This window comes from Asterias amurensis, chromosome 18 (assembly GCF_032118995.1).
Source record: "Asterias amurensis chromosome 18, ASM3211899v1".
Classification (NCBI taxonomy): Eukaryota; Metazoa; Echinodermata; class Asteroidea; order Forcipulatida; family Asteriidae; genus Asterias; species Asterias amurensis.
In genome coordinates this window covers 7,743,335-7,763,429 of record NC_092665.1, presented here as the reverse complement: position 1 = coordinate 7,763,429, position 20,095 = coordinate 7,743,335, and the positions used below count along the sequence as shown (strand labels likewise).

Below are 20,095 nucleotides of genomic sequence, written 5' to 3'. Positions count from 1 at the left end.
AAATGGCATGTCATGAGAGGCAAAACTTTAAAATAATACTAGTTTATAAAACACTAACATTTCGAGTTTTTAAAATTAAACATACAATTATAATGTCATGAGTACCCTGTTGTTAGCTATGATTAAAAAGATAAAAACTAATTTACATAATTAAAAGATAAACCTGTAAAAGCACCGATATTTTCTTGGCAAGATATCATACTAGTGAAATCTGAACTCGTGTTCATAAAAATGAAAATCATTATCAGCTTGTTCATAAGATACAGCCCCCCCCCCTTTCCTGGATATTATTAAATTCTAAAATGAATTGTAACATTCATCAAGGTGAATGTCCTTGGTCCAGTTGCTTTAAGGGACACGTTGCCTTGGATCCGGCGAGTTGGTTTATGAAAAGTGTCTGAAACCATTTGATCCAAGGCAACGTGTCCCTTTAAGCAAATAATATACTCAATTGGCAAGAGGCTCAAATATTACGAGGGTAAAATTTAGGCTGTTCGAAAGGTTTGCAACAACAGACAAAAAATTGGGCACCCTGGTGGAAAAACTGCGTTACACACTGGTGAACATTGCAAACGTTGGCCTACTTGCAATTTAAATAATTGTGACATTCACCCATTGACCAGGAGGTGTGCGTAAATTGGGCAACTTTTAAAAAGTAAATGTAAGTATTGGCAAGTCTATGAAAGTTAAAAATGTTTGATACAAAAATCCTATTCAAATCATCTCATTACAAAAATACTTTGATATATTGATTAAAGTGATTACTGAATATTCTCTAATACTTGCAAGAGCAGACAACACATTGACCAACTGACGGAATAGTTGTTAAAGACACTGGACACCTTTGGTAGTTCACTTGGTGTATCTCATTATATGCATAAAATAACAAACCTGTGAAAATTTGAACTCAATCGGTTGTCGAAGTTGCAATAATAGAAGAAAAAACACCCTTGTGTGTGGCATGAGTTGTTTGCTTTCAGATGCCTGGAACTCAAAACCTCAGCTGAGTCTCGAATTCAATTCAAATATTTTAATGAGGAACTAATTCCTCCTCAAAAACTACGTTACTTCAGAGGGAGCCGTTTCTCACAATGTTTTATACTATCAACAGCTCTCCATTGCTCGATACAAAGTAAGTTTTTATGCTAACAATGATTTTGAGTAATTGCCAAAGTGTCCACTGCCTTTAACAATTCAGCAAAATGATTGACAAATAAATGTGAATGTGCATGTCAGTTTTGGACACAGGACTGTCAAACTTTAAGGGTGACATTGACTAAATGGAACGCATCCCAGGTCTTTTCAATGCCACCACTTCTCATCTTTCATATAGTTTTTCAGAAGCCATTTTAAGACTAAATTAAATGACTAAACTTTACTCAAAATTAGTTTAACATTCTGAATAATTGGTTCTTCTACAAATGCAATATTTTATGTTGAAAGTTAATTTTAAAACTATAATTTCTTATTTCTTGGCATCTGCAATGTCACACATTTAGTTTTGTACACAAATCATTGCAACACTACAGAACCTATAAATGTCAATGGAAGTGACTTCTCAATTGAGTCAGCAATCAGCAATCAAAACGTTCTTGGCTTTAAGTTGTTGTATGCGGCAATGTAATATGACTCATTTTGAAAGTTGCACTAACCCGGTGCAACTCTTAAGACCAAGTCACACTGCAGCTATAACAAAAAAACGATAACAATCACGGCGTAAAGAAAACGCATTCAATTGGTTGAATTGCTCCACGCAGAATACGCACATGCTTATTCAACCAATAGAGTGCGTTCTCTTTGCAGCGTGATCATTAACGTTTTTGTTATCGCTGCAGTGTGACTCGGCCTTTGTGACGCTTCTCAGACCTACTAAGGATTATGTGATAACATTCAGACAGTTTTGCTACGCATGTATAAATATATGGTTCTTTGCAAACCTCCGGTCTACGACTGTCAGGAGGAACAAGAGTAACAATTATCATTCAGAGAATTTATTATAGGATAGAGTAAAAAGGATGTTTTCTTCTTTTCGGGGGGGGGGGGGGGGGCTAGATAGAATAGGTGGTGTTGGTTATCCTCAGTATTGATATTTTAATTACAAGTTCCAAACTTTGGATGCTGAGGTAAACGGAAAACACTTATTCAGTGATCTTTCTGGACCCTTTTGTATTGGCATGATGTTGAGGCCACTTTAAGCAACATTGTACTTTCGGACTAATTTAAATTTACCCATAGGATCTGGCAGAAAGTACTTCTCCCAAATAAGGGTGTGCTGAGAAGTTCTTCCCCACGGCTTGAAATGACCATTCCAGTGAAGTAATTTGGCTGATTTCACAAAGTTCTCTGAATATCTTGTCCCTGAAGTCACACCTAAATAGTTAAAACAAAAAGGGAAAAAAATACAGGATTTTACTTTTTATTACATAAAACAAAACAAGGAAATTATAGCTAATCACATTTATTTATTTACAATCAATGGGGTGGCTACGATCCAATAAGAGTAAAGAAGTGAGGACAAAATGATGGTCTCAATGAAAGGTTGGGTTATGGCATTCAGAGTAATGAGGGAGCATACGGGGACAGGATTAGAGGGCAAGCTGCATTCAAGGCACTGGACACCTTTGGTAACTGTCAAAGACCAGTCTTCCAACTTGCTGTATCTCAACACATCCACACAAACAAAAAACTGTGAAAATTTTGACTCAATTGGTCATCTAAGTTGCAAGACAAAATCACCCTTGTTGCACAAATTTGTGTGCTTTCATCAGATGCCTAATAAAAGGCTTTAGGCCTGAAGTCTTTCAACAATTCAGTGACAATTTACCTCTTTCTTAAAAAACTACGTTACTTCAGAGGGAGCCGTTTCTCACAATGTTTTATAACATCATTTTGAGTCCAAAGATTCTGGAGTTGGTGAATCTAGCATGATTCTTTGAGCTTGCGCAGGGGTCATCACCAAATGGCAAATGGTGATGACCCACCGATGTTGCTATGTTGCAAGCCTCAATCTCTTTGATGCTATGATTAGGACTGTGTTAAAGGGACATGTAGCCTTGGATCAGGCGAGTTGGTCTATGGAAAGTGTTTGTCATAAAATCGATATGGTTAGAAAGACGTTTTAAAAAGAGAATATAACGATCCACACAAACATGCCTTGAATTTTCAAGGTTTTCCTTTTACTTTGTGAACTAACACGGTAGGCCATTTTACGGAGTCAAAAACTTTACTCTAAAATGGCGTGCCGTGTTAGTTAACCTCATATTAGGAAAACCGTGCAATTTCGAGGCATATTTGTGGGGATCGTTATATTCTCTTTTTAAAACATCCTTCTAACCATGCATTTTATAACCACTGGTTTCAACTACTTTTTATTCTCCTTATGCCTATTGGACTGAGGGGTAAAGAGTGCTGATACTCTTAAGTGCCAGTAAAAAAATCCTAAAAATGTAAAGCTTTTACTTAGGTTTGTACACAAACATGGATTCACACGGCTTCAGTTCATATTAACAGGTTAGCACTCTAGTCAATATAATTAGTATAGACTCACCAAGGTGTCTGACGTGCCATTCTGGTGGGATGTCTGTGTGTTGTTTGTACAAGATAATCATCATGGGTGGTGCTGCATTACCACCACCCCGTAGAGTCCCTGATCCCCATATATCATCCCTGCACATTGCACAAAATAAATAAAAGTATCACAATTAATAATGGTGCACATGTACCAGGCCAGTGAGTGGACCCTTACAAAATTAGCTGAAACACTACATGTTGTAAGAATGATTGTAAAACTTAAAGTGAGTGCGCATCCCGCATTTACGCTGTTCGAATTGGGGCACCCCATTAATCCAGTAACTAGGCTTATCTCACATTATTGTAGTTGTACATTATTGTTGCCAAGCTTGTATAAGAAATGCCAAGTTTATATAAGGGGGAAGAACAAAAAATTATGAACAATTAAAATATAAAATAAAGCAGAAATAAAAAATCAACCTGATCAATAAAAAAACACGGATATCAGCTTTAAAGCGGAGATTTCACAGGCCTGATGTCCACAGGAATTATAATCTTGACATTGACTTGATTTGATTACTTACTTTGCATTGAGAGCTAGCCAGTAGTCCAACTTGGCAGTGATCTTTTGTTCTTTCCAAAGACTGACATTGGCAACAAATACACCCACATTGAAGGAACAGGTCATAGGATTAAGACCTAGTTTCTTGACTCTCTCATTGTGGAAGTTCAAATAGTTGGCATATACATTCTGCATCATGCAAACAAATATAACATAAAATATATAAGACTTTGGAAACAAATTGCTTTGTGAAAGTGTGTATGGGGACTTAAAAAGTGTAATCATTGACAAAACTTTGCCATATATTTTATACAAAGATCAAATTGGCCTTGATGGTTTGGCTGGCACAGAGAACACACTAACCAACCATGAGAGCGTCTAGAGACAACATCAAGAGCACATGGCATGGAAATCATCACACACACAAAAACAGGTCATGACAAACCATTAGAGTGGCATTCTCAGAAAACTTCCAAGTAGATGGACAAGATTTGACTTAGCGCCTGACAGCAGCCACTCAAATCAGCTCTGTGTTTGTTTGCTAATTTCTTAGTATATTGCTCAATTTGTGTTCTTATTTTTATACAACTGGATTTGTTACTACACCTGGAATCTACAGGACCTTTTCTGTGTATCCTGGAGTCATCTGAATTGTGAAAATAGTGTTTTTCTGTTGGAATTTTTCACTGTCTCAGTTGAGAATTCTGGTGTATAAAGCTTACACACACTTAGGTGGCTGCATCCTGTGCAGTCATCCACCTAGTCCATGGACATTGTTCGCCCATCTGGGGACAATGGAGGTAAGTATCCTTTTCATTCTCTCTCTGCTTGCTAGACCATTGTACTGTACTGACTCATCTGTGGTCAGCTTTGTTCCATCAGCATCAATTGTGCCAAAGACACATCTAGAGTTCATCCAGTGTCGTAAATATCTGAAATGCCCTATTTCTTACTATGACAACTCCCCAGCCACTTTTCATTTGGAAATTGTGATTTTTGGTGACATTGCTGTAAATCCCGGCCCTGAAGGTGTCAATAACTCAAACTCAGCAGAAGCTAGTCCAAACTCTGCAAATTCCTACTCACGAAACAAGCTTCTCAGTCTCCGCTATGCCCCATCCACACGTGCTACAACTTTTCTGCCTTCCTGTATATTATCATTACAGAACCTTGGCCTTTTTGTAAATCCCAGCACTGTTTACCGACCTACACATCGTGGTAAAAAAGCTGGTCGCCGTAGAACTGTTCATAAACCCCCCGTACCCGAAGTTACACTCCCATCTGTTCCAGTACCAGTGACTCCAGCCAAATCTCAACTCAGCCTTTGTGTTATAAACACACAGTCCATCTGTAACAAGTATGACGATTTTGCTGATTTTGTTCTGCAAAAAGATCTGGACCTTGTTGCCGTTTCAGAAACATGGCTGAGACCAGACGACAACTTAACATGTCGTCAGTGTACCCCTGCTGGCTACTACTTTCATCACATCCCAAGACCTCACAAGACTGGTGGAGGAGTTGCAATACTGTACAGATCTACTTTATCCGTCTCTGTGAAAAGTAATGACGTCCAGTACACAACTTTTGAATCTCTTCATGCTGAAGTTTCCGGAAACTCTAAATCTGTTCGCCTTGTCATTGTATACAGACCTGAAAGAGATTCAAACGGCCAACATGTGACTTTCTCAAGTTTTCTAAGGGAGTTTGAGAATTTGATTTTGGAATATCTGCTTCATCCATCGGAAATCATCATCACAGGCGACTTTAACATTCATGTTGATGACATCCACAACACCAATGCAAACCAGTTTAAGCATCTACTTCAGGCTTTTGGTCTTACCCAGCATATCAAGGAGCCGACTCATCGTCTCGGTCATTGCCTAGACCTTGTCATAACTCGTGAAATCTCCCCACCAATTGTCTCAAACTTTGTTATTCTACCTGGATTATCAGACCATTATGCAGTCATGTGTAACTTGAGTCTGTGCAAGCCCAAAGTCCCAACCGTTACTATAAAGAGCCGACAATGGAAACATGTTAATCCTACCGAAGTGTTCCGCGACATAGGCTCCCATTTAGCAAATCTAGAAGTTGATCACGACTGCTTGGATTCCTATGTCAGCCAATATGAGAGTACAGTCAGTGACATCTTGGATAAATACGCACCTTGGAAAATGAGATCAGTCAAGGTCCGAACTGAAGTCTCCTGGTTCAATGATGATATTCGTACAGCGAGAAAGATCTGTCGTCAACTGGAGCGGAAGTGGCGGAAAAATGGCAAATTGGCAATTCAACGACAAGAATATCGCAACCAATGTAAAGTAGTTAGGAATTTGATCAACCAGGCAAAGATCATCCATTATTCATCTCAAGTACAAGAATCCTCAGGAGATCAAAAGAAGCTTTTCAAGATAATTGGTAAGTTGTTGCTCAAACCCAAAACCCCTGTCCTTCCATCCACTTACAATGACCAGGACTTAGCAAATGAGTTCCAGAAATTCTTTGTCACCAAGATTTCAGACATCCGCTCATCATTTTCATCAGTCCCTTACAACGTGCCGCAGACATTGCCACAACTTCAACCAGAGTGTAGACTATCTGTGTTTGAGCCTGCGACTGTTGCTGAGATTCAAAGGGTTATTATGAAATCTCCTTCAAAATCCTGTGAGCTGGATCCAGTGTCAACATCCATGATAAAGCAAAACATCGATATTTTTGTACCCTACATCACTAAGCTTGTAAACGAATCCCTCAGTTCCGGTTGTTTCCCCGATAGCCTCAAAGTTTCCTACATCAGGCCGCTCATCAAGAAACCAAACCTGGACAAGGAGATATTCAAAAACTACAGACCGGTTGCAAACTTAAAATATCTTGAAAAAGTCATCGAACGAGTAGTTTCATCACGTATTTCTGATCACATTCATACTTTCAACCTGTCCGAATTGTTCCAGTCAGCATACAAGCCTTTCCATGGGACCGAGGCTGCACTAGTCCGTGTGAGCAACGATATTCTCTCTGCAATGGACAATGGTAACCTAACAGCACTAGTCCTGCTAGACTTGAGTGCTGCTTTTGACACTGTCGATCACAACATCCTTCTCTCTCGGCTCCAGAATCACCTTGGCATAGAGGACACAGCCCTAGCATGGTGCAAATCGTATCTCTACAATAGAACTCAGCATGTATGTATTGGCACCGCGATATCCGACCCTGTTGTTTTGAACTACTCTGTGCCACAGGGGTCGGTACTCGGCCCGCAGTGGTTTACGCTATACACTTTACCGATTCGTGACATCATCCTGAAATTTAATCTGAATTACCATGTGTATGCAGACGACACTCAGCTATACATCACGTTTAAATCTTCTCAAGAAAACGCCAATGCATCTATTGCAAGACTTGAGAAATGCATCCAAGAGATTCGACGTTGGACACAACAAAACTTCCTGAAGTTAAATGATGATAAGACAGAGTTCCTTCTATTTGGGTCACGTCAACAGTTAACTAAGGTTTCAGTGCCATACATCTCCATCGGTGATGCTCGGATAGCTCCCTCGCTGAAAGCTCGGAACTTAGGGGTTATTTTTGATTCATCGATGACACTTCAGCCACACATCAACAACATTGTTCGTTTATCATCATATCACATCAGGAATATAGGTAAGATTCGCAAGTACTTGGACAAAAGTGCCACTGAAAAGGTCATTCACGCATTTGTTACTTCTCGTCTTGACAACGGCAATGCTCTTCTCTACAGTCTTCCTAACAACCAGATTTCCCGACTTCAACGGCTCCAAAATACTGCTGCCCGCATTGTGACACTGTCTAGAAAATCCTGTTCTATCACCCCCATTCTAAAACAATTACACTGGCTGCCTATCTCTCAACGAATCATCTTCAAGCTGATGCTCATTGTCCACAAAGCTCTTAATGGCAAGGCTCCCCACTATATTTCTGAACTGCTTCACGTTTACACTCCATCAAGGAATCTTCGATCAAGTTCTATGCTTCTCCTCATTGAACCCAAGTCTCGACACTCATGGGGTGACAGGTCTTTTTCTGTAGCCGCGCCACGCATCTGGAACTCTCTACCACTTAATCTTCGATCTTGTGTTTGTACTGCAAAATTCAAGTCTCTTCTCAAAACTTATCTTATGTCACAGGTTTTCAATGACTAATTTTGTTGTGTCTGTTTTTCTTTGTGTTGTGTTTTGTTTTTGTTTTGTTTTTGGTTTTACTGCGCCTTGAACACCCAGCAGGGTGGATATGTGCGCATTACAAGTCTTATTATTATTATTATTATTATTATTATTATTATCTGACAACAGCTTCAAGTACCTTGGTGCAATCATCACAGACACAGGGTCCAAATCAGAAATCTTTTACAGAGTGGCACAGGCAACAACAGCACTTGAAGCACCGCTAAGCGACAGCTGAGAAAGGAGAGGGAACGAAAAAGACATCTCCATGGTTCAACCCTCCCCTTAACTACAACCTGTGACATCTGCCTGAGAGTATGTGGCTCACGGATCGGACTTTTGAGTCATCGACGGAGTCACCTTAGGCACCAACTACCTCAACCCTAATAGACTGTGCAAGTCTCGCGCGCACCGGAGCGAGAAAACACGACAACTGAAGAACTTAATTTTTTTATGAATCAAATCTTTGCTTAATTTTTTTCTTAATGCCGAATCTGAACAACAAAAATATCCATTAGAGCTTGTTAAATTAGTTTTATCTTTTTAAACTAATACACAATTATCGGTTAAAGTCTATATATAGACAAAAGTAAAACTCTGGGACAAGGATGTTTAGTTGATCTCAAATGTTTTGAAACCCCTTTTGTAAATCTACGCCCGAATGTGAAACTACTGAAAGCTGGTTTATACGCGGAGACACGATGGTCGCAAGGGCGTTAGATAAACGCGTGACACATTTTAAAGAGGAAGCCGACGCCTAAGCGACCAATGAAAAGGCTTTCCACCCCGCGCGGCCAAAACAAGCGTCTGCGTAAGTTTCGTGATCGGAGATGGGCACAAATTCTTAATTTTTTACAAGTAACCTGACCTGAGGTCAAGTTTAAATATCGGTTTTTCTTCGTTATTATGTTGACTTTATTTTTACTTTTATATATGTTGTTAATTAGTATTACATTTTTAACAACATATGTCATTTTTATGGTCATAAACTATATTAAACTAAAGTAATGGACGAAACAAAATCTCCCCAACGTAAAACTCCATAAGGTTGGGACCACAATGGTCCCGGAAGATCAAATCTGCGCGAGACTTGCACAGTCTATAACTTTGTTGATATGTGTAGAACATCTTCCTCAACATCGAGGGATTGCCTATTATTATTAAACAGGACTCTCAAAGACCAAAGGCACAGTCCCTGGGGAAAGAAAACAAGAAAGACAAAGGAAACGATGGGAAGGCAACATCCAGGAGTGGACAGGCCTGACATTCAGTATCTCCCAGAGATTAGCGGAGGACCGCATTGGATGGCCCTCAATCGTCAATAAGTCAGCTGTGGTAGTGCCCCTATGACCTCCAACAAGGTTATGGGGTTCAGTACAGGTAAACATCAGCCTGCTGAGTTCACAAATTGTGAAAAAAATATTAAAGGAACATGTTACCTTGGATCGGTCGAGTTGGTCTTTGAAAAGTGTTTGTAACCGTTTGTTATAAAATGCATAAAAATATGGGTAGAAAGATGTTGTAAAGTAGAATACAATGATCCACACAAACATGCCTCGAAATTGCACAGTTTTTCTTTTACCTCGTTAAGTAAAATTAAAAGTATGGGAAATAAATAAATCAATCATTTATAATCACGGATGTACATGAACTCACAGACCTGTTGTTTTCTAAAAATATTTCAAAATTTTTGAAAGGTAAACTACCAGAATTACAAGAATGGATTTTCAACTTCCAACATCAGAAAAAAAGGGAATACAATCTTGTGCTTGAAACAAAACTTGAAACCATAGGTAAATTGCAAAAAGTGTATAAGCTGAAATGTTCTTTTACAGATTGGCCCGAAGCAGTTTCCGAATACGTATTGTCTGTCTGTCTGTCTGTTTGTAAATGTTTTTGTCTTTTGTGTCCATTGTCTTGTCCGGTTTGCATTCCCAAATCAAGCAAACGCTTACCGGGGATTGCCTCTATTTCACTAACTCTGCCCTTTTTCTACTGTTATCTAGTATCATGAATGTATTCTGTTTTATTGTAAATCATCATTAAACCAGTCGCCAGACACAAAAGGCCTGGAAGGCCACTTCAAGGTGTGGGCTACAGTTTATTTTTACCAGGGACCGTTGCTACCTATTCCTGGGGCTGAAACAGGGTTACCCCTTTACAGTCCACATGTATGAAGGCTTGGGTATCATCCAGAGCAGAAAGCACTACCTCCCTAACTTTACGAAGCAATCAATGTGAAGTGTCTTGCTTAAGGACACAAGCGTCACGACCGGGACAAAAAGCCACACGCTGCTGATCAAACACCAGAGCTTGAATCCGATGCTCTTAACCGCCAGGCCACTACACGCCACAAATTTGAATTGTTGAATTAAATTGATTGTCATTACCTGGCGTAAACTTGCTCTGCTTGATACTGAGCTGCAATCATCTGACAATGCAACGGCAACACCAGGCTCCATTTTGGTATTATTTAACTCAGCAATGTCACCTTGCACAACGGTGTCACTGTCAACAAATATTACTCGACCACTTAGCGTTGGGAAGAGTCTTGGGAAGTAGAAGCGAGCATATGTCATCTGAAAAGAAGTTCAATTTTACTTGGTTTATTGTAAAATAAAACATTTAATATAATTCTACCACACACACAGATCCTTGTCATTTAAAGGCACTGGACAATATTGGTATTTACTCAAAATAATTGCTTCCATAAAACTTATTGGTAACAAGCTATGGAGAGCTGTTGGTAGTATATAACACTGTGAGAAACAGCCTCCTCTGATGTAACATAGTTTTTGAGATGGAAGTATTTTCTCACTAAATATTTTAAGTGAATTTGAGACCTAAGCTGAGATCTCAAATTCAAGGCATCTGAAAGCACAAAACTTGTGCGACAAGGGTGTTTTTTTTCTGTTATTTTCTTGCAAGTTCACAACCAATTGAGTTTAAAATTTGCATAGGTTTGTTAATTTAAGCATATATTGAGACACACTGAGAAGACTGGTGTTTGACAATTACAAAAGGTGTCCAGCGCTTTGAGTGGAGTAACACGCATTTATTTTGCCATGTAATCTACCGTGACACTGCCAAATTTAGCGTCCCATATGGAGAATTAACGGACACTACATTTGCTTCCTAACATTCAAAAATAAATTTTCCCACTCTGTTTGTCCAAAAGTGACAAGATCGTGTCACACTGGACAAGGTTGGTGTTTTAATGTAAATAAGTTTTGATGTAAAGCTGGTGGACAGTGTGTTTTGTGTCCTACAAAAAGTACCCGTTGTTTGGATTGGGATGGGTAACATTGGTTTGGGAGTTAAATGGAAGTTACATGTTCCTTTTAACCGCTAACCAAAAAATAAACCCAAATGTAACCCTTACCTTTGCTAAGTTGATAAAGCACCCCTGATGGTTCATTGGTTCCAGTTCTGTGTCTGTGTACACGTTTGCAGTGAGAAATTGCCCTTGTATAGCAGAGCAAAACACTATGCAAAATGTATTAGTTGCTATTCAAAAATCATCATTTGCTACTTAATGCTACCATTCTGTGTGCACAAAACTTGTTCAGTCAAAATATTTTGCCATGAAAAAATGCTGGATGAAACCGATCCTGATTTGTAGGCCTATAGTTCCTCTTTAGAAGATGAGAAATGAATAAAACAAGTCACAAAAATAAGTTTTACATGCTAAAATAGTTTGCGTCTCACTAACTTGTTTTACTCATTTCTCAAAAACAACAGCACCTCAGTAGGTTATTACATTGGCTGCTTTTTAATAAACACTTAAATCTCAACTTAATTCTGTTGTAAATCATCGGAAACTGTGACTAACCGGTGGGACATTATCTTTCTTGCCATCCTTGTCAGGTGGTTTAGTTTGAATCCAAGATTCATTGAAGGTCACCATTGTATAGTCAATGTCTTGTAGAGCAGGGACCGCAAACCAGGATCTGAATAAGATACGCAAAATATTACAGGCATATTAACAGACAAAATAACAAATTCAAAAGACCAAGACAAAATAAAGGGAAGAATCTTATAATAATATACTGAAGTCTTATATACCAACAAAGTACAGTCAAGGTGCTTAGTATACATTTTTACAGACAGATATGTTACTGAAGGTATGAGTTCTCAGACCCAATTCTATAGCAGCACCAAGGTTGTTTTAGCAGCCACAGCCAGGAACACCTGGGCAAACCCCTTCTTTATTCCATAAGTTCACTGGGTTCTTTTACATGCGCTACACAGCACTCAGGACCAACGGCTTTACGTGCCATCTGAAGGACGAAGTTAAGTGTCTTGCTTAGGGACACAAGTGTCACGACTGGGACTCGAACCCAGACAAACATAACACGACATAGTTTCACTTATTTGTTTGCCTGCCTGGAAAACAAAAATATTGTCTTCGTAAATCAATGTACATTGTGATGGGATGTATACAGGCAAATTAAGTAATACTAGAAATGTACGTATGCAGCAGTACTGATAAATTAATTATTTTCAACCCTAAAGGACATTGGATGAATGGAAACAATATGCTGTACCACATTCTTGTGATGTTTCCATGACAACCGATCATATTAATTGGACCGACCCTCCTCAGAGGTCACAAAATATCGACGCCGTTTCGATGCCGAAGCCTGAGGTCAATAATTTTAATAATTGGGTGAAGTGTTACCTATAAAGTTAATTAAAAGGGTGAAGCGTTGACGAGCCTTATTTGTGTTTGGTGATGTGACATCGAATCCACGACATCGGTCGCGCCGAAAGTATGTCGAAGTCGTGGCGTTTCAAACAACTGTAATTGTGATGCAATCTTTGAAAATGGCCTTTTTGAAATTCGCGCAAGCCAACTTGGAATTTGCGTGCGCGCAATTTTTGAACTGAAGTTTGCCCACACAAATACACACATTCTAACATTGCGCGCCGCACCACCTTGCAAACTGCATCCTGTGGTGCGTTCCACTTGCGCAAACGTTGCCAAGTTTGCGCACGTTTGCTACCGATCTCATTTCGAGTGGAACGAGCTGTGCGCCGCCAACGTTAGCGAAAGTTAGCAACGAGGCGAACTAGACTGGTCCCCTGTCTATACCTTATCAGCAAGGAAAGATGTCAGATGTTCAGGCTAGCGATTGCGAACGTGTATAAATATGTATAATAGAGGTGAAGCTTGAACTATACAAATGGCCAATATGGTGAAACAGTGGTGAAGCGTCAGACCTGGCGAAAACTGAAAAAGTGAAGCTTCACCTATGGAAATAATTCAAAGGGTGAAGCTTGGACTACAAATTACAAGCTTGGACTACAAATTGACGCCTGCATAAAATGTAAATGAATTGTCCCATTCCTGGCTGTGCACACACACAGCGTGAGGGATTATCTGCTCAAAACGGGGCCAAAGTTCTTCATATGGAGGAAAATGCCTTGGTGCCCTTACCCTTTCATAAACAAGCATACAGGCCTGCTATAAACGTTAAACAGTTAATTACAAACATCTTACCTTAAGTGTAACTGTGAAACCTTGTCCACCACAACATGGAATTTGACATGTGCCTTCGAATTGAGCCAAATGCTGTTCACCGTTGCAATCAAACCACCCAAAGTTTTTTCGTCTGAACAAACAACAACATTGACAACATCTGTGCCTGGATGAGGTTTATTCAATTTGGAGGCTTGTTTAGGAGCCAACTTGACTTGACTTGTGTTTTGGGGGGCTTGATTTGGTGCAAGAAGAACGCCAAGTGGTGCATCTGGCTTGTTATCTAAGAGACCTTGAGATTGGAAAGTGAGGAAAAGAAAAACAAAAATCAAATTTTGACACATTTTAAGTCAAGTGTTGTCTATGAAAATAAAAAAAGACAAGTTTTGGCATAGATACTAAATTCATTGTATCTAACAAAATGTTCTAAAGAAGTATACACACATACTATGTAAATATACACTTGGCTTAATAACACTAAATTCTACTGTTCGTTATGAAAACAAGAAAACATTTAAAATATTTAGTTTCCATGTAGTTATTCAATTTGGTTTATTTTTTACATTGAAATGAATTACTAGCCAGTGTTTAATCCTTTTCAAGTTCTCTAAAGCACAGCATGTTTGTTGGAGCGTTTTGACACACAAGGCCCTATTTATGCTTCTGCTTACACTGTAGGCAAAGAATCTGCGCTTGCGGGAATTCTGCACTTACGTCAAGCGTATTTCTCGGGTTGGAAGAAAATTTTGGCTTGTGCACGTGCGTACTTCACTTTACTAGGCATTCCATGCTTAAAAAATACACAGCTAGTGCAGAAATTTGGTGCTTGCAAGTAAGCAGAGAATGGTGATCTTAAGCGCAGAATTTGGCGGTAAGCAGAGCCATGAAATTGGGCCCAGGTTTGCAGATGTTGCATACATAGAGTGCCTTGGTCAAGTGTGTATACAGTACTTGTACATTCAAACTGAGGACTTGTGACAAGACTAGAATTACTTATCGAATAAAGGTATCAATTCATCAGGGATAAAGATTTTTTTTATCCTTAGACGTTTTTGTGTGATTGTAGACTTCACAGACATCCTACTTAGGAGGGATTACAAAAAAAGCGTTAAGAAAATGTTTGAACTACGCACATGCTCTTGTCAAAATTGGTAACCAAGGAAGGCTTTAAAAGTTTTTAAAAGAGTACAGCCGTGGATTTCACCAAACTCTTCCTGTTCCTAACTTAAATTAGTCTTAGGACTTAGGATGAGTTAAGTTCAGTATCGGTAACGTAAGGATGCATTGAACCCATCCTAAGTTAGGATAAATCCTAGCGTTTCATGAAATCGGCTGCAGGTCCTTCAAAACCATTCATAGGGACCTGTGCCCCTTAGTCCTTCTTGCTCACATTTATAGAAGTGCAAAAGAAACAACAAAAAGGGCTCACAGTCAGAATGTCACTCAGGGGAATGAGCAGGGCACTGACACCAAGCATGAAGAATAAGTACAACTGACTTATAATAATGAAAGCATAGGGGGCCTACATCCCCATACCACCACTTGGACTGAACTGTTTGTTTTGCGATGTACTTTTTTAGAGAAAACTACTGTACTTTACCTTTTGCTTGTCTGTCATCTCCTTGGGCTCCAGGTATGGGCAGGTAAAACACCAGCATGTAGACCACAACAATGATAATAACCAAAGCAACAACTGGTACAAAGTAAAATGAAAAGACATGTATTCAAACTATGGTGTTTCTGATCAGCAGAGTGTGGGTTCGAATCTCTAGCCATAATACCTGTGTCCTTAAAGGAACACGTTGCCTTGGATCGGTCGAGTTGGTCTTTGAAAAGCGTTCTGTAACCGTTTGTTATAAAATGCACATGGGTAGAAAGATGTTGTAAAAGTAGAATACAATGATCTACACAAATATGCCTCCAAATTGCGTGGTTTTCTTTTTACCTTGTACACTAACACGGCAGCCATTTATGGGAGTCAAAATTTTGAGTTGACTTGGAAAGGGTTGACTTGGGAAGGGTTGACTTGGGAAGGGTTGTCTTGGGAAGGGTTGACGTGGGATGAGTTGACGTGGGATGAGTTGAATTGGGATGAGTTGACTTGGGAGGAGTTGACTTGGGAAGGGTTGACTTGGGAAGGGTTGACTTGGGAAGGGTTGACTTTGGAGGAGTTGACTTGGGAAGGGTTGACTTGGCAAGGGTTGACTTTGGAAGGGTTGACTTGGGATAAGTTGACTTAGGATGTTTGATTGGGAAAAGTTGACTTGGGAAGGGTTGACGTGGGATGATTTGACTTGGGATGAGTTGACTTGGGATGAGTTGACTTGGGATGAGTTGACTTGGGAAGGGTTGAATTCGGATGAGTTGACTTGGGATGAGTTGAATTGGGATGAGTTGACTTAGGAAGAGTTGACTCGGGATGAGTTGACTTGGGATGAGTTGACTTGGGAGGAGTTGACTTGGGATAAGTTGACTTAGGATGTTTGATTGGGAAAAGTTGACTTGGGAAGGGTTGACGTGGGATGATCTGACTTGGGAGGAGTCGACTTGGGAAGGGTTGACTTGGGAAGGGTTGACTTGGGAGGAGTTGACTTGGGATGAGTTGACTTGGGAGGAGTTGACTTGGGATGAGTTGACTTGGGAGGAGTTGACTTGGGACGAGTTGAATTGGGATGAGTTGACTTGGGAAGAGTTGACTCAGGATGAGTTGACTTGGGTTGAGTTGACTTGGGATGAGTTGACTTGGGATGAGTTGACTTGGGATGAGTTGACTTGGGAAGGGTTGAATTCGGATGAGTTGACTTGGGATGAGTTGAATTGGGATGAGTTGACTTGGGAGGAGTTGATTTGGGAGGAGTTGACTTGAGATGAGTTGACTTGGGATGAGTTGACTTTGGATGAGTTGAGTTGGGTTAAGTTGACTAGGGATGAGTTGACTTGGGAAGGGTTGACTTGGGAAGGGTTGACTTGGGTTGAGTTGACTTGGGATGAGTTGACTTGGGATGAGTTGACTTGGGATGAGTTGACTTGGGAAGGGTTGAATTCGGATGAGTTGACTTGGGATAAGTTGAATTGGGATGAGTTGACTTGGGAGGACTTGACTTGGGATGAGTTGACTTGGGATGAGTTGACTTTGGATGAGTTGACTTGGGATGAGTTGACTTGGGTTGAGTTGACTTGGGATGAGTTGACTTGGGATGAGTTGATTTGGGATGAGTTGACTTGGGAAGGGTTGAATTCGGATGAGTTGACTTGGGATAAGTTGAATTGGGATGAGTTGACTTGGGAGGACTTGACTTGGGATGAGTTGACTTGGGATGAGTTGACTTTGGATGAGTTGAGTTGGGTTAAGTTGACTAGGGACGAGTTGACTTGGGAAGGGTTGACTTGGGAAGGGTTGACTTGGGATGAGTTGACTTGTGATGAGTTGACTTGGGATGAGTTGACTTGGGAGGAGTTGACTTGGGATGAGTTGACTTGGGAAGAGTTGACTTGGGAAAGGTTGACTTGGGAAGGGTTGACTTGGGAGGAGTTGACTTGGGATGAGTTGAGTTGGGATGAGTTGACTTGGGATGAGTTGACTTGGGAGGAGTTGACTTGGGACGAGTTGAATTGGGATGAGTTAACTTTGGATGAGTTGAGTTGGGATAAGTTGACTAGGGATGAGTTGACTTGGGAAGGGTTGAACTGGGATATCATAAGTTGACTTGGGTATACCCCACGTTACCCTAACAATGTTTTGTACAATATTTTTCGTTCCATTCAGCATGCATTTTTTTGTTTCATCCGAAAAGTAATGTTGCACATTGCGTGCGCGTCTTTGGTTATGCAGCAGAGTTACTGTAAGGCACATAGTCGGCATATGCGTGTCTCAAAATAGTCACAATTGAATCCAACAGGCCGACCCAAAAGAAACGGGTGTAATTTCACAATAAAAAATTTATGGCCTAGGCCCTACGCTTTTGTTTGTTATTAGGTGAAAGTTGTATCCTCTAATCAAAATGACAAAGATCTATTAAAACAAATAATGAATGTTTTCCATTGCGTGCAATAGTGTATTTTCATAAAGATGGAATGTTCCATTCAACTCGGCTCCGCCTTGTTGAATAGAACATTCCATCTTTCAACTCATGATCATATTCGCACCATTGCCTTGCACTCATAAACATGCATTCATATATACCCCAGACAGTTTCACTACTCCTGTTGGTGGAGAGCGTGCCACGTGGGGGTGTTAAAACGGTTGATAATGACCAGCTGGAGCTGTTTGAAACCGGCTGGCTTCCGCGTGTCGGGCACGCAAGCTAACGTGCCAATGTTATCACGCCAAACGCAATACAAAGCTCATAATACTAAAATAGTAACACTACAGCGCCTATTCTACCATGGAGGAAGGAATAGAAGGAGCTCGAACGAAGGGACATCAAAAGTCAAACGTGCGGTACCGCGGTCGTTTAACAACACCTCGTAATCACCCACATACCTTATACAGACAATGGGCGACCTGGCGTATGTGAGTTTGCGCGTGCGCACTTGGTTCTTCACTCAACCATGGTGTCGTATGTCGTATGGATATAATACAGAAAAACAACTTTTTTGAGACCTGATAAAAATTGTGTACACTTGTGCTCACCAAATCAAAAAAACACAATTGAATACCAACCACCCTCATTTGCTTATACCAAAATTTTGAACCACCGCTAGTGACCGGAAAGTCACAAAAAATAAAAAAATATGCCATGATGTTTCAGTGAAACACCACAAATGGTAAATGAAAACGTGTGTATTCACAATTCTTGTCTCCAATGATTCAACTTTACACAAAGGCAACGGTGCAGAGCGGCGGTACCACACGTTCTGCACAAAGAAATCTAATCCTGCTCGTTAATCGGCCGTCCAGCTGGAGGTCTCCTATCTTTTTCCACTGGTTAGACGGGGGCATTGTCAGGGTATTCTTTTGTTACTCTGCGGTTTTGTGGGTCGTTCGAGCTCCTTCTATTCCTTCCTCCATGATTCTACTAACTAACTTCGGCTCGGGCCTTTATTTATCACACGGCAACGACCCTGCCGGTTTTACTCGTCGAAGAACTCGGCACTACCTTTTAATATTATTCTTATTTTTTATATGTATATTTTAAAAATTAGAGAAAAAGTGGTGGCGCCATAAATAAGGAAAGTTATCTGGGAAAAGTTTCCGTATGGCGCCACCACTTTTTCATTCGAAATTAAATAATATAGTATCTAATTTACCTGATTGATATATCCCTTTTTGTAAAAATGAGTGAAAAAGTGGTGGCGCCATGCGGAAAGTTATCCGTTATCTGTACGTACTAATATACTTAACTATATTATCTGATTATTATACACTCGCAGATGTCAAAATGATCATCCCCACCCCCACCCCCCCCCTTCCTCCATGCATGGTGATGCCAATGCCAGTACCTGGATCATGTAGACGTAGTAGCTAGTAACTATACCAGACTAGGTACGAACATGGAGGTACCTCCATGGGTACGAAGTAGCAAGAAGAAGAAGAAGAAACAACAATTTTATCTTCTCTTCTCAGCTCTAACTCACCTGTGGTCGGGTAAATTCTTGCCATATTTTTAGACTAGAGAAAGGACAATAATCACCACATCACATCACAAAAAAGCAGCATTAGCACTCGCTACAGCCCAGATAATAAGTGCAGTGTTGAGTGTAAACCATGTAAGTTACACATCCTCGACCATGTCTACATTGGCTTTGTATGAACTATGAACTTACTTTTTTTGCCTCGTCAACACAACGCAAAAAGTAAAACTCAAGTTCGTGGGACGTGTACTCTGTGTATGCCACACGCCAATCAATCAACAATCCAAGCCGCTGAAACAGCGCCCTCCTGTGGATAAAGGCATACGAAAAAATAACCGCAGTCTCAGACTTGAAATTAAGTCTTCGCCGAGTCACTGTCGCGCGATGGTCGCGCAATGGAAATCTTGACGCGCAATCACAAGAAGACACTGTTTTTAGACCTCAGTCTCAGCATGGAGCATAGTTTATTGCTCCATGGTCTCAGGATCGCGCGAATGGCTGCCAAAATTAAATGTTTCATATTTCTCTCGGGCGGGTAGGATGACCATGGAGGTGGTTGCATAATTATTATAATTCGGATGTGGATTTTTATTTGCTTCAATAACAGTTAACAGCATGTTTTTGTTAAAGAAGTAAAAAAATATCCCGTCAAGTCCCGTTCTCTCGCACCTCTCTTTCCTGCTTTCTTGTGTTCCTTGCTCTATGCTTGAATCAAGTCTAAATGTGGCGCAGAAGCGCATGAGCCAGAGTTTACACGCTATAAATAGA

At 40.2% G+C, this 20,095-nt stretch overlaps 1 protein-coding gene across 1 annotated transcript; it reads right to left on the bottom strand.

Annotated features, from left to right (window-relative positions):
• Window positions 1-26: 26 nt before the first annotated feature.
• Window positions 27-19,594, bottom strand: LOC139950394 (glycosyltransferase 8 domain-containing protein 1-like). Its single transcript, XM_071949036.1, has 8 exons — window positions 19,331-19,594; window positions 15,354-15,446; window positions 13,775-14,045; window positions 12,104-12,221; window positions 10,662-10,850; window positions 4,095-4,261; window positions 3,548-3,666; window positions 27-2,370 (listed from the first exon to the last, which is right to left on the bottom strand). Exons 1-8 carry the CDS (start codon window positions 19,353-19,355, stop codon window positions 2,192-2,194), a joined length of 1,161 nt encoding a protein of 386 aa, XP_071805137.1. The 5' UTR covers window positions 19,356-19,594; the 3' UTR covers window positions 27-2,191.
• Between the last annotated feature and the right edge of the window lie 501 nt (window positions 19,595-20,095).

What these genes read in the sequence shown, in the direction of transcription:
- LOC139950394 (XM_071949036.1), bottom strand. Translation starts at nt 19,355, where the DNA reads ATGGCAAGAATTTACCCGACCACAG. An exon ending in AGAAAGATAATGTCCCACCG is followed by an intron (nt 10,851 to 12,103) that starts GTTAGTCACAGT and finishes ACTTCTTTTCAG; the next exon opens with ATGACATATGCTCGCTTCTA. An exon ending in ATGGCACGTCAGACACCTTG is followed by an intron (nt 2,371 to 3,547) that starts GTGAGTCTATAC and finishes TTAACTATTTAG; the next exon opens with GTGTGACTTCAGGGACAAGA.